The sequence below is a fragment of the Schistocerca serialis genome, chromosome 2 (genome assembly GCF_023864345.2).
Source record: "Schistocerca serialis cubense isolate TAMUIC-IGC-003099 chromosome 2, iqSchSeri2.2, whole genome shotgun sequence".
NCBI classification, from domain to species: Eukaryota; Metazoa; Arthropoda; class Insecta; order Orthoptera; family Acrididae; genus Schistocerca; species Schistocerca serialis.
This window is the reverse complement of record NC_064639.1, coordinates 414,092,600-414,108,228: the sequence shown is the minus strand read 5'-3', so window position 1 is coordinate 414,108,228 and position 15,629 is coordinate 414,092,600. Positions and strand designations below refer to the sequence as shown.

At 44.2% G+C, this 15,629-nt stretch overlaps 1 protein-coding gene across 2 annotated transcripts in view; it reads right to left on the bottom strand.

The window, feature by feature from the left end:
* Window positions 1-15,629, bottom strand: part of LOC126457257 (zinc finger protein 395) — a 528,326-nt gene that overhangs the window by 139,921 nt on the left and 372,776 nt on the right. For both annotated transcript variants that reach the window (XM_050093421.1, XM_050093422.1), the window contains one exon: window positions 9,496-9,623. In XM_050093421.1, coding sequence (XP_049949378.1) covers window positions 9,496-9,623 — 128 coding nt within the window. The remainder of the gene's footprint in view (window positions 1-9,495; window positions 9,624-15,629) is intronic.

Below are 15,629 nucleotides of genomic sequence, written 5' to 3'. Positions count from 1 at the left end.
TTCCTTCATACGAAATCTCTGGACTTATCTAATTATAATAGCGATATAAGACAATTTGAAGAGCCTTTTAACCCAGAATTCAAAGTGATAAAAAACTGTTTCCACTGTCCACGTTTTGGCTTCGACACCACGTTTTCTTGTTGCGGGCGTTTGCTTCAAAAATGGTTCAAATGGCTCTGAGCACTATGGGACTTAACATCTATGGTCATCAGTCCCCTAGAACTTACAACTACTTAAACCTAACTAACCTAAGGACAGCACACAACACCCAGTAATCACGAGGCAGAGAAAATCCCTGACCCCGCGGAATCGAACCCTGGAACCCGGGCGCGGGAAGCGAGAACGCTACCGCACGGGCGTTTGCTTCACTGATGACAGGGTTCGCTAGTGCGACATTCATTCCTGCGGAGACTAATCAACTCTTCTCTTATTTTTCGTCACAGTCCTCTTCACTCAGAGTCTCTCACGATCGCTCAACAGACGCTTTCGTCGGCGTTGTGACTTTAACGGATGACGTGTTTTTTGCTATCCACGTATGCGGCATACATCTTCGATGTGGTACCTCTTTGAACACCGAACACTTCGGCTACCTTACGGAGGCTCCCACCATACCAGCAATTTTAACACGTTCCCGTTTGTGCCACCTGCAGAACGGGCTAGCATCTCCATTTACGTTCAACCACGCTTCCCTCGCAGTGTCTCCATATTTCTATCCAACCTCTGTACCACGTTACTATTGGCTACGCCGGTGCCCAGTATTTTACCAGCTTGTCCACTGCTACCTTAAATTCTTCAAACTTTACTGAAGTTGTTACTCAGCGAGTATGACAGACTACTATGCTACGACGAAAATGTTATGTCGCTATACTTTGGTGAGTTTTCGATCCTCGTATCTCGAAGATACATTAGTAACGCTACGGCTATCACGGTTCACCGCTTCTGACTCTCGATTTCTTGCTAAGTGGGAATGGGAAATGTTTTTACTACTTCAGCGATGATGTTTTGACCACTGCTATGAAGCGGTAGTAGTAAAGCCACATACGATACCACATCCCTGTAATTACGGTGGCACACCCGACCTAGTATGGTAATTATTTTCTGCACGTCACTGTCCAGTCGCTGAAAAGACGGTGCTATTAAATCAAAGGTATTACTTACTACAGATGCAGCGGTTTTCCGACGCATGCAGAATGACATGGCACCGTGTCGCCCGCGACCACGCGGCGTTGCGGTAAAGAACCACGAAGCCCCGTCCCAAACGCGGAAGTATGTACTTCGCCGGCTACCAGAATAAACGTGGCACGCCGCCAGGATGGGGCACGCTTTCTCCACAGGACTCGGAGCGTGCAGTAAGCTAGTCGGCGAGGTGCTGTCTCCCGGAAGTCGGCTACGGATTTGTCACAACACCTCCACCTGCCGTGTTGAGTGCTTTTCTATGTGCTTTCAATTGTCTCGCCGTCACCCTTACTTACAGTAGTACTGGTCATTTTCTCAGGAGAAAGTTAGCGACCGCATCCAGACATACCAAGGCTGATTACTGGCAGCTTCTTAATGTGACCACTGTGGCTTGGGAGGAAGTAACAATGAGTCATGAATTGCGGTGCAAGTCACTTCCGAGCCCGAATGCCATTTATTACATACTCGGAAAAAATTAGTACAGTTAAGAAGCATCTGTTAAGTAATGTATTCTATACACCGAAGGATTACTTATATAGCCGAGAACAGGGGTTTGGTAAAAAATGTATCACAAATGAATAATGATGATAAATTATGTATCACTCCACCCCACGCCTGCACACTGTAATTTTTGCTTCATTTTTTCCTTTTCTGGAAAGACTTACGTCCAAAACTAAGTAATATATGATAGTAACACCTTATCCCCTTTCTGAACTAAACGTCTCACTCGTTAAAGGATGCTGACTAAGTTTTGCAGGCAACAAAATGGAAAGTTGCACTACACAAAATGGCCCAAACCTCAGCTAATAGTGCACATAATGTGACCAGTGACAGAGTGGGAAATAAACAATGTAGCAATAAACCGTTTATAATATTAAAGAACTTATTTTCAAACAGTATTGTATACTAGGTGTAGCGCTGTTTTAAACAGACTGGCCTCGTATTCGGGAGGATGGAGGCTTTAATCTACATCGAGTCAGCCTGATTTCTGTTTTCCGTTGTTTCTGCGACGTATTTCAGGCAGGTGCTGGGAGGTTTCCTACCACAACACAAAGGCCGACTACCTGTCCCATCCTTGTCATACTATGTAAATGTCTGTATGTGAACTACTTTATTTTTGTTGATCTTAAATTGTAATTCCAAGACATGCCGAGTATCTCTGTAAGAGAGATCTACAGATGCAGATCAATAAAACTACTCCTACTACACCTTAACTGATATTTTCCATTTTGTTTTTATTCCATTTTTCATCCTATGAAGCCCCATCACGAATGTCAGAACACTAGCACAATCTGCTGAAACCTGCGAATTAGCCATTATTTTTGATTGGGTACATTTGTGAGAATTGGTTCAGGAGGTACAAAAATAAGCATTTTTATACGTCGGGCATATTTAAAAGGTTGCACGTTCAAGTGCACCATTGAGGGTTCGCGTATTCGTAGACATTATGACGACCAGAAGAAGGCACATCATGTTATATCACAGTTTATCAAAATTCATTGTGTGCGCATAAGCTGCGTGTCAGTCGTGTTACAGTGGAAATCAAGCGTCGTTTAGGGAAAATATTGCTAATACACCAAAAGCACTTAATTTTAACAAGGATTACAGCCAGTTTATCCGTTTAAGGGAGCTGTCAACTGTTCAAACAGACATGGAAGAAAGGAAGATCAGGGTTTCACGTTCCGTGGACGACGAGGTCGTTAGAGATGAAGCAGATGGTCGGATCGGAGAAGGATGAGGAAGGAAACGAGCTGTGTCGTTTCCAAAGGAACCGTCCCTGAATTTGCCATGAGTGATTCAGAAAAGAAACGGAGAACCTGAATGTAGATGGCCGGTAGGGGATTTGGATCTGTCGCACTCCAGAATGCAGAGATGTTTGTGACATTGCATACCACAATGCCAGTTACAGGAACTGGGAGCTAGAGTTTTTTTACAGATGCATCACTACCTGCGACTCACATTATGGCTTCCTTACTTCTGCATGTATTCTGCAAAACTAAAAATGAAAAAAAAAATACAACAGATGTAAATACCTAAATGTGCCCGCAAAAATAGAGCAAAGCAAACAAAGTGAGAAGTAAACTGTAGAATTCGTAGCCTAGGAAGCGGTTAAGAGCGTCTCTCCCCTGTGGCCATCCATGAACGTATCGTCGAGCTAGCTCCAAAAACAGGTAGGTTTTAAAAACGCCGTCCTCAGTGCCTGTCTTCAAAATCTTTCATAAATAAATTGGCAACTGTTGGGAATAATGAACTCCCCATAGCCACTCCGTCAGTTTGTTGAAGAAACTTGTCATTCAATAAAAAGTACGTCACGTCAGCACATGGTGACGAAACTTAGTCGTTACCTTGTCCAGTTTTTCACGAATTAACTGCAAACATTTGCTTGTCACAGCTTTGTCGTAAGGTCGTTTTTCCTCCGGGTTCCTCTTGAGGAATCCTGGTACACTGAGTACTGTGTTCGGCGTGTGACACATACTCACATCACGAGTTGGCAGAAGTGTACTTCATATAAAGTAAGGCGGACAGCAATGCTGCGCTGACTCGGCCTTTGTACCAGGAGAGGTACCCACAGTAAAGATGTCCAAATCGGGAGATATTTGAACATTGCCGTCGTCGTTTTTGATACTTGGGAAGTTTTTATCTCCTGGTTTGCAAAGGTGACAACCAAGAACTTCAACTACAGACACTGAGAAGGAGATTCTGAAGTATGTACATGCGATTCCTATCAGCGCACGAAGGTTAGCGTTGCAAGCGAATGTTCCTCATTCGACAGTTGTTCCTTATTATTCACAACGTGTACAAGGCCTATCACCAGGACAACACACACTACGAGTTACGTTCTGCCAACGGTTCTTGCAGCAGTAGACTACAAATGCGACCTTTCCTGCCTTAATACTATTCACAGATGAAATGCAGTTCACAAAAGATGGCAAGAACCAGACACCAAGGGACAAATGCTGTAACGAATTTTTCAGTTGTCTTCACATGGGGGAACACATACCTGCAACTAACATGTAAGCCCTGTATAGATACAGCATAGGGAGAGATCGTGGTTCGGCACTCTCTTTCCTCTCGTGACCCGATGTCGGTGTAGGCGTAACATTTCTGAGACCGCGTGCTAGTGTCAAGAACACGGTTGTGGACTAACCTTAACACGTTGTATATTGCCTCAGCCTGTCACTCCAATGACATAATTTCTCTCTCTGACTCTTTCCTAAACGGTAATAACACCCTATGCCGAAAATCCTGCATTTGAAATGGCCCTGCGGCAGAAAACCATTCTATTTATTACCTGTCACCTTTGTACTATGCAGTTGAAGAATACTTTGCGGAGAACACAAGCAATCGAAAGCATCATTCATTACTTTCACTCCTCCGCAAAGAGTCGCAATCAGTGCGACGTTTAATTTTCTTTCCGGCTGTTACTGCTGCTAGAGATTCAGCAGCTGCTAACATGGGCGTCTGTTTGGTGTGTTGGGGTAGCTTGACACCACCCCGTGGAGGTGCGCGCATGCGCAATCTGGTCACGCCGTGGAAGGCAAGAGAGGGCAGGGCGCACGTGACGGCCGGCACGCCGCCACGCGGCTTTCCCCGCCTGCCGGGCCGGCGAAAGGCGCCGGGCAGCCGCAGCTCCTTGTTGCGTCAGTTTTATGCAGCTCCCCAACGCGATGCTGTATCCTACACACGTCGCAAATTCGTGACGCTGCAGGGGGCCGGCGAAGGAGGGGGAGCGACGTTGCGGTGTACACATTGTCCGGTCATTAGCTGAAACAGGTGTCGGCAACCTTCAGTGTCTGCTGGCCGAATTGTCAACAACGGAATATCTTGTGAGTCCTACACTTTTTAAACTGCTTCCTTCCAAAAGAGACACACTTCTTCCAAAAATTAAACCAACTGGGATTCCCTTGTCTTGTACGAAACAGCGTCTTTATCCACTCTTCATTACAGATCTGCACTCAACCTCACCTACTTCGTGTTACAAGTTTTCGGCCGAAACATTGTTTCAAACACAATAATAAAAATAGCGACGATTGAAAATCACCTACAGTTTTGACAAATGGAGAACAGTTGGTGGAAAGTCGCTGCTATCCGAAGAGGAGGCGCATCTACCGGTTGACCCCTTCTTCGAGGCGCAACAGGTTTTTTTTAGTCGTATCACTAAAAAAGTTACCAAGAAACAGATTTTTGTGTCCTGCACCTTGCTCCACAATTTAAATGCGGATTTATTGTTAACAGTTAAACACGGGGCCGCATTGAAACTTGTAGTATCTCTGTTTTTCCTGCCTCCAACGAAGCCATAAACAAAAGCCACAATTAAATTGTGAACAGATTTTAGCTCCTGCGATACAGTAGGGAAAAGGTTCGGATTATTCTGTGAGTTGTTTTGTCTCTCTTCTTTCGTAGACGGAGACGACGCCAGAGAAGTTAGTTCTAATTCGTCACTGAAAGCAGTAAAACGCTTTTTCTCGAATGGTCTAGCACTGTCAGATAGCCACATCTACAAGAACGAGATATAAAAACGGTTGCGTACTTAGCATGACTAAGAGAAAAAATATATTTGAAGGCAAGTGCATACTCGAAATAATATCATAATCTAAGGAAAACAGCAGTTACACTAACGTTATTTGAAAAATTATTCTCTGTCTTCTGTGTGTTATTAATACAAAAGGAAATTATGATTCCAGTGCTACATTCACAGAGGACCAGCGAAGTAGTTCTTGTTACGGTATTACAAGTCTCAAGCCAGAGGCGACACGGTACATAACTATAAAACGAAAATTGTGGTGAAACGTGTGTCCAAGCCACAGCAACTTAACAAGGCGCGTAATTCACCAATGAGCAGGAGGAAATGCCATTCTAAATACACAAACAACAACGAATACACTTTAGACAGACAAATAAAAACCAGCCACAGCTCAAGAAAGCCAAATACAGCAGTAATGAGACGGTGTACTAATTCAGACCTGTGGCTGATTTTGGTTGGCAGCCACAGGACATGCACAACAACGCAAACAAAAGGAGAAATAAAAGGGGAAAAAAAGGAAAACACTGAGGGTGCCGCAACTGTGGTGAGACGCGTCTGGTTTTTACAGTAAAATAATAATTGTCTACTTGCAAAAAGGCAGATCCTCTTTCATTCATTTCGGAACTGTATAATTCAGATGGAACAAACAAAATAATACCAAAAACTTAAGGTACTAAAAAAGAAAAAAAAAGGAAGGAAGGATTTTTTTTTCGTAAAGACGGACCACCTGGGAAAACAGGACTTGTCACGAAACTAGTGACTATCACTCAAGTATATTATTTGTTGAGCTCTCGGTTCCCTCGCACACACTCAGAACTCGACAACCTCCAGGTACTACTGTGCACAACATTTAAGCGTTCTTTGCCTCATTACTGTTTTTAGCTTCGTAACGACGACTAGCTCATGAGAATGACCTAACAGTTAATACTTTACGACTTGTTCTACGTGTCAAACAAAATTTTTGGTATGTGTAAATATCTACAGAAAAAGGAAGTAGGACTAGAATTTAACATCCACTCAATTACTAGGTCGTTAGATACGTGAGTGATGTTAGGACCGAATAAGAATAGAGGCGGAAATCGCCCGTATCCTCTTTAAACGAGATTAGGGCATCCGTGTTAAGCTATTTAGGGAACGTCGGGAAATCTAAATCTGGATTGTCACACGTGTAGTAGGAAAACCGCTCCTCCCAAATGCTAGAGACAAGATTTTTGTTGTATGTTCAGTTCTCCCTCCATCTGCCGCGACACTGAAGCGCCATGGTATCCTTCGTCGACTACACACTTAACGGTGTTCGAGAGCGTTCGGTGTAAACACACTCATCTGTTAATTTGCAAGGCTCGTATTGTAATGAATGGCAAAGACAGGCAGGCCCTGTCACACAAGCTGCAATTCCCTCGCGACGTTCAGCGAGGAAATCCGGTTTTCGTTGAAATTCATGGCGAATGCCTTTAGCTGTCTTTTGTTTCCCCCACCCCCCAATTCTTCTACTCTCTTTCCATATTAGCTTTTCTTTTTCATTACATTGTCTTATGCTTATAGTGGAACATTAAAATTTCACGTTAAAGAAATGGCTCTACGCCCCCCCTCTATTTGGTAATGCTGGTTAAAATTTGACTATTTTCCAAAGCACTGAGATCAACTGAATGTACTTGACAGTCATTATAAATTTATTACTAACCGTTTTTCGCCAGTTTGCCCTTATTTGTTTCTATTTATGTTGTACACTTACGACCTATTCCACAGATATAACTTCTTTACTTTCAGCCAAAGACCACGCTGTACTAGTTTGGTTGTTAAATTAAAGCTTCACTTGTTAGCATACGCTGTATTGATTTTTATCTTTAGCATGGCATTATCTTTGCCTGTTTTCCGTGTACTCGTTGACTTGTTTTCGTCTGTTGGTTTGTTATTGATTGCCGATGTGAATAAGCCTTCTGGTGAGAACTGCTCCGTGCGGTTATTAACATTGCTGACATTTGGCTATAGCTAGCCAGCAACAGCAACTTGTAATCGTTTATATTATGGTCTAACATTCCTGCCATTTACGTCTGATAAGTACGATGTTTATAACCTTACAGTAACTTGTCTAATTGTACAATCTCTAACGTTTTGTATTTTCTCGTTTAGGCTAAGCTTGAAAATAGCCAATGTTCGACACTAGTAGCACTGTGCAAAATAAGAGACAGCTGGGGATTTTCATCTGTTGGTTTGTTATTGACTTTCGATGTGAATAAGCCTTCTGGTGACAAAGTACGAGGGCAGTTCAATAAGTAATGTAACACATTTTTTTACTCGGCCAATTTTGGTTGAAAAAACCGGAAATTTCTTGTGAAATATTTTCAAACATTCCCGCTTCGTCTCGTATAGTTTCATTGACTTCCGACAGGTGGCAGCGCTGTACGGAGCTGTTAAAATGGCGTCTGTAACGGATGTGCGTTGCAAACAACGGGCAGTGATCGAGTTTCTTTTGGCGGAAAACCAGGGCATCTCAGATATTCATAGGCGCTTGCAGAATGTCTACGGTGATCTGGCAGTGGACAAAAGCACGGTGAGTCGTTGGGCAAAGCGTGTGTCATCATCGCCGCAAGGTCAAGCAAGACTGTCTGATCTCCCGCGTGCGAACACACTCGTTCGAGATGATCGACGGATCACCATCAAACAACTCAGTGCTCAACTTGACATCTCTGTTGGTAGTGCTGTCACAATTGTTCACCAGTTGGGATATTCAAAGGTTTTTTCCCGCTGGGTCTCTCGTTGTCTAACCGAACACCAAAAGAGCAAAGGAGAACCATCTGTGCGGAATTGCTTGCTCGTCATGTGGCTGAGGGTGACAATTTCTTGTCAAAGATTGTTACAGGTGATGAAACATGGGTTCATCACTTCGAACCTGAAAGAAAACGGCAATCAATGGAGTGGCGCCACACCCATTCCCCTACCAAGAAAAAGTTTAAAGCCATACCCTCAGCCGGTATAGTCATGGTTACAGTCTTCTGGGACGCTGAAGGGGTTATTCTGTTCGATGTCCTTCCCCATGGTCAAATGATCAACTCTGAAGTGTATTGTGCTACTCTTCAGAAATTGAAGAAACGACTTCAGCGTGTTCGTAGGCACAAAAATCTGAACGAACTTCTCCTTCTTCATGACAACGCAAGACCTCACACAAGTCTTCGCACCCGAAAGGAGCTCACAAAACTTCAGTGGACTGTTCTTCCTCATGCATCCTACAGCCCCGATCTCGCACCGTCGGATTTCCATATGTTTGGCCCAATGAAGGACGCAATCCGTGGGAGGCACTACGCGGATGATGAAGTTATTGATGCAGTACGACGTTGGCTCCGACATCGACCAGTGGAATGGTACCGTGCAGGCATACAGGCCCTCATTTCAAAGTGGCGTAAGGCCGTAGCATTGAATGGAGATTACGTTGAAAAATAGTGTTGTGTAGCTAAAAGATTGGGGAATAACCTGGTGTATTTCAATGCTGAATAAAACAACCCCTGTTTCAGAAAAAAATGTGTTGCATTACTTATTGAACTGCCCTCGTACATTTAGCAGCTGATTCTCCCCACCTATATGCATACATAAATGTGGTTTTCGTGCAGCTCTTTAGTAAGCAACTAAAAACTGATTCGGTTTATAGCTCTGTGTTAGTGTTTCTAGATGGATTTCTGTCATGCGATGATCTTTTTGAGTTCTTCTCAGTCGTCCTCGACTGTCTGTAACGTCCTCACGGTACCTGCGGTAAAGACAAACAAGGTCGGCGGGAAAGTGAGGGAGTAGGTGGTACCCACCTCTCATCTTGGGCGAGTGCGGGCTGCAGGAGAGCCTCATGAGGACCAGCGCGGCCATGCACTCGTCCATGAAGTCCAGCTCCTTGGCGTCGTCGGCGTGCGACATGCTGGGCCGTCTCTTCCGCGTTCTGCAACAACCAGGCCAGGCCGTCAGCTGTGGGCGCGACAGCGGAAGCAGCCGAGGCGGCATCGCTCAAGCATAAGTAAGTTATTCTATTGCTAGGGCACAAGACACAATCCAGGACTGAACGAAAAACAAGACGTGCATTGCGCTTGCACAAAGAAGGAAACGGCAGTAAGAGAGCAAAGCGGCCAAGCAAACACATCCCTTCCTCCAGTCTGATTGCAGCATTGATGACTGTCGACGAAACTGGATGCTCTTTGAATCCAGAGACATTTCAGAGGCCAGCGACAAAGTATTTTAAACGGCAGCTGCTTAAATCATCAAGCAAGTTATTTGCAAAACATTATTTTACGCTACGGATAAAACGAATAAGGTTGCGCTGTTTTAAAGAGACTGGACTTGTATTGGAGAGATGGAGGCTCCAATTTCCATCCAACCATCCTGTTTTGCGTTTACCACGGTCTCCCTAAGTTACCTCATGCAAATGCCAGCACGGTTCCTGCTTCCAGGCCACGGCCTACTACCTGTCCCACGTGACGGACCACTCGTATCGGCAGCCCGTGCTCTTTTCTTATTCCCTCGAGGTAACATGGCTAGGGCGATGTGGAAAAATGTCGGAGATCGACAGAATTAAGGTACAAGTGGGGGATAAACGTTTTATTACTCTTTCCGAAACATATTTAGTAATACAGCGCGCCATCCTGCAGTAACTCGAGTCGCTGCGGGAAGAAATATACTATGTGATCAAAAGTATCCGGACACCTGGCTGAAAATGACTTACAAGATCGTGGCGCCCTCCATCGGTAATGCTGCAATTCAATATGGTGTTAGCCCACCCTTAGCCTTGATAACAGCTTCCACTCTCGCACGCAAACGTTCAATCAGGTGCTGGAAGGTCAGGCCTCTGTGCAGGTCAGTCTATTACAGGGATGTTATTGTCGTGTAACCATTCCGCCACAGGCTGTACATTATGAACAGGTGGAAGAGGAGCCGTGTATCCCTAGAGGACCAGCTGCAAAAATTCCAAGAACCAGCTTTCAGGGTGGAAACTACCCACCGATTCTTTTGCCGCCTACGTACCGACCCCGCAGAGATCGTGAAGATAAAATTACACTTAATAACAGTTCGTGCAGAGCAGCACAAGCAATCATTCTTCCCACGCTCCATTCATGAATGCGAGGCCGGCCGGGGTGGCGCTACAGTCTGGAACCGCGCGACCGCTAGGGTCGCAGGTTCGAATCCTGCCTCGGGCATGGACGTTTGTGATGTACTTAGGTTAGTTAGGTTTAAGTAGTTCTAAGTTATAGGGGACTGATGACCTCAGAAGTTAAGTCCCATAGTGTTCAGAGCCATTTGAACCATTTGAACCATGAATGCGACGACAAGCAGTCTTAATGCACGGAAGGAGAGGGAAGTACCTCTACCTTACACTTTTCAAAGTATGCACGTAGAGCTGTGTTCCTCGATGCTTGAGGCCTAAGCGAAGAGAATCTTGGGATTGGCTACTGTGATGGGGGAGGCCTCCGTGTCAGAAGGTAACTGAGACCCCAGCCAGGCGATTACAGTGAAGCCCCCAGCGCTCACTGAGAGCAGTAGGGTCACTCCTTACCAGGGCAATATGATACACTTCAATTTAGCTCAGTGTCACCAACGGGTGAATGGTGCCAAAGCAACCGATACTTCGGACCAAAGCTTTCACAAATTCGGCCGTCACGTGGCACAATTCGTGCTAAGTTTGTCAAAAGGGTGACTGCTAACCAGTAACGCTATTCCGATATTGAAAGGTTTCCTGTGCAAGCGCACATCACGACTACTGATGCTTAAAATTTTGCGTGAATCGCACAATAGAACTTCCGTGAGACAAACGCGTACTATTTCGAAGATCTATGACTCCAAATATTTTTCCGAGATGAGGGTGCAGAGCAACTCGTGCACATGAGAAGGTAACTTTGAACCTCTGAATCTCGTTAACGGATAATTATTATACAAAAAATATGTTTTTAGTCATTACCTATCCAAAACACTGGATCCTTAAATCTGTGATCAATTGAACTCGCGACATGACCTCTCCGCCCCCGAAAAATCACATTTTCGCTCGCTGCTCTTGGGAACTTATTGGTTTGCAAACAGCCAGATGTAATAGTCATTTATATAAGAAAAGTGCAGTATCGAGGGTGACCGATCCTCAGGATAGTTTCTTAGCTTAGCTGTAGGGAGCAGAGTCGGAAGGCTTCCAACTGGTGTCGCGGCCAGTTCTCGCTGTCCGCCGCTATCTCCGTATCTGCGGTTTTCCTGTTTTTCCATTCTGCGATGGGTGTCGCCCTCGCATCTGCCACAGTACCCCCTGTGTGTGCGTGTGTCGAAGTATATAAATAAACTATCAAAACTTTACTGATACACAGAGTGTTACAAAAAGGTACGCCCAAACTTTCAGGAAACATTCCTCACACACAAAGAAAGAAAATATGTTATGTGGATATGTGTCCAGAAACGCTTACTTTTCATGTTAGAACTCATTTTATTACTTCTCTTCAAATCACATTAATCATGGAATGGAAACACACAGCAACAGAACGTACCAGCGTGACTTCAAACACTTTGTTACAGAAAATGTTCAAAATATCCTCCGTTAGCAAGGATACATGCATCCACCCTCCGTCGCATGGAATCCCTGATGCGCTGATGCAGCCCTGGAGAATGGCGTATTGTATCACACCCGTCCACAATACGAGCACGAAGAGTCTCTACATTTGGTACCGGGGTTGCGTAGATAAGAGCTTTCAAATGCCCCCATAAATGAAAGTAAAGAGGGTTGAGGTCAGGAGAGCGTGGAGGCCATGGAATTGGTCCGCCTCTACCAATCCATCGGTCACCGAATCTGTTGTTGAGAAGCGTACGAACACTTCGACTGAAATGTGCAGGAGCTCCATCGTGAATGAACCACATGTTGTGTCGTACTTGTAAAGGCACATGTTCTAGCAGCACAGGTAGAGTATCCCGTATGAAATCATGATAACGTGCTCCATTGATCGTAGGTGGAAGAACATGAGGTCCAATCGAGACATCACCAACAATGCCTGCCCAAACGTTCACAGAAAATCTGTGTTGATGACGTGATTGCACAATTGCGTGCGGATTCTCGTCAGCCCACACATGTTGATTGTGAAAATTTACAATTTGATCACGTTGGAATGAAGCCTCATCCGTAAAGAGAACATTTGCACTGAAATGAGGATTGACTCATTGTTGGATGAACCATTCGCAGAAGTGTACCCGTGGAGGCCAATCAGCTGCTGATAGTGCCTGCACACGCTGTACATGGTACGGAAACAACTGGTTCTCCCGTAGCACTCTCCATACAGTGACGTGGTCAACGTTACCTTGTACAGTAGCAACTTCTCTGACGCTGACATTAGGGTTATCGTCGACTGCACGAAGAATTGCCTCGCCCATTGCAGGTGTCTTCGTCGTTCTAGGTCTTCCCCAGTCGCGAGTCATAGGCTGGAATGCTCCGTGCTCCCTAAGACGCCGATGAATTGCTTCGAACGTCTTCCTGTCGGGACACCTTCGTTCTGGAAATCTGTCTCGATACAAACGTACCGTGCCACGGCTATTGCCCCGTGCCAACCCATACATCAAATGGGCATCTGCCAACTCCGCATTTGTAAACATTGCACTGACTGCAAAACCACGTTCGTGATGAACACTAACCTGTTGATGCTACGTACTGATGTGCTTGATGCTAGTACTGTAGGGCAATGAGTCGCATGTCAACACAAGCACCGAAGTCAACATTACCTTCTTTCAATTGGACCAACTGGCGGTGAATCGAGGAAGTACAGCATATACTGACGAAACTAAAATGAGCTCTAAAATGGAAATTAAGCCTTTCCGGACACACGTCCACATAACATCTTTTCTTTATTTGTGTGTGAAGAATGTTTCCTGAAAGTTTGGCCGTACGTTTTTGTAACACCCTGTATGAGCAGCGCACCATGCTGCAAAAGGAAAAAAAAGGAACCAGCGGAAAAATGCTTCTACCGGAGCAAAAAAACGCGACTGAGAGAAAGTGGGGAACCAATTGCCTCAATCTTCATTCCGCCTTCCTCACTAAAAATTTAGCATACGAGCATATTTGCACTTTTTAGCGAAGAGTGACGGTGGAAGACAGAGGAGAGAGTGCTAAAGGGAGAGGAAGAGAGAGGAGACAATGATGATGGTAGTGAGAAAGTGGCACTGAAAGAGAAAGACAGAAGGATGAAGACAATAACATCGAGATTCGAAAAGGGTAGATATTGGTGATCAGTGACAGGCAATGACAGTAAAACAACAACAGTGATGGATTTGGGAGCGAAAGAGAGGGAAGACAGTCGAAATGAAAATACAGATATAAAGGCTTTTCGTGGAAGCAGGTTAGTGCCGGCACTGGGTTTCATCCATAATAACACAGATGTAATACGACACGGTTCAGTAACCCACCACATTCATCCACAAGGCGCAGATAAACACCTGACACTTCAAAAAAGAGAGGCAACGGCGGACCACCTCTGCTAGGACTTGCGTACAACGGCAATGCATAACTTTTGCATCCGCTCCTCCACGCCCATTCCCTGAGTATGAGACTACTTTGACTTTTCATGGTTTAATAAGGCCTACAGAACACGGTGCAACTCGACATTTGTCACGTTAACAAACATTGTCAGAGGTGAAAGAAATAGTAAGTGAAAATTAAATCATAGAACTGACCAGAGATAGAACGCGAGAGCTCTTGACCCATACTTCGTTACGCGCTTTATATTACATTTATTTACGTTCAGGCTCAATTGCCAGTCCCTGTGCCGATCAAAACGGAGGTTCAGTAGGTTGTAAGGTTTCTAGTTTATTATTATTCAAGTAAAATGGCATGAGCTTTATATTTTCATTCGATTGTCATATTTCATGTTTGTACGCTAAACATGTTTCAAACAGTAGTTTTCTATAGTCGATATGTTACACCACAGAAGTTCTAAGTACAAACACTGTGGTCTTTGGTTGTCTCTATTACTGTCGCTGCAGTACAGTAGCCATTCTATGAGAAGATAGTGAGAGAGTTGGCTGTAGGCAACGTCAAGGTTTCTGAAATAGCTTGCAGAGCACAGAAAGAAAATTGCAGAGGATGATTAACTGTGACTTAGGAGTCGGTAAAGATTAATTGGGAAAGTAAAGATTATGAGGTAAAGGTGTTGCTGCATTGCTTGAATATTTTCATTGGTTTGGGTAGTTGGTTATTGTTCACACGAGAATAAGTTATCAGTTCACATGGCTTGCACTCAGATGTTTTATATTTACCACTCCTTTACCATATCTGTAGTTGATCATTTGGCAGAGGACAATTAGTTACAAAAGACTGTAACAGACAATGAGTTTCAGTTTTTACAATACAGTTTTTCTGCAGGTCAGTTTTCCTTAACTCGTTCAACAAGTGCAGATCCGACCATCGTTCCCTCACGAATGAATCTAATATTTTCTGCTAGGGTGTGTCGCCGCATTGCACTCTGCGGAACACAATGGCTAAACTTAAGACATCATCTGTTTAGAATACCTACACGTCCTTGCATTGCACATGCGCAAGCCTTTTCTTTTATTTAGTTTGCTCTTATGCGCAGCATATTTCATATTCATCATTTAGTACACTACCAAGATTGTCACAGATAAGTCACACAAGCTTGTTAGGGTCAGTTACAGTGGGGTCAGGACATAAGATCATTCAGGGTTAAGTGTTGCTTTTCAAAATTCATCATCACGTCAGTTTAAGCAAAGTTCAGTTCAGCTTTAATTTCTTATGCAGACAGTTTTATTTTTACTGTGTATGCAGTATTACATTTGCGTGTGCATTATTCTGTGTTTGGAATTTTGTTCAGTCGGACTGTACGTAAATGCACAGAGCATTTTTATAGAAACATTTTGGTGATATATCCTTTGAAAACTTGATTAATAATTTCATGTAGCATTCACTTCTGTTAACTTTGTA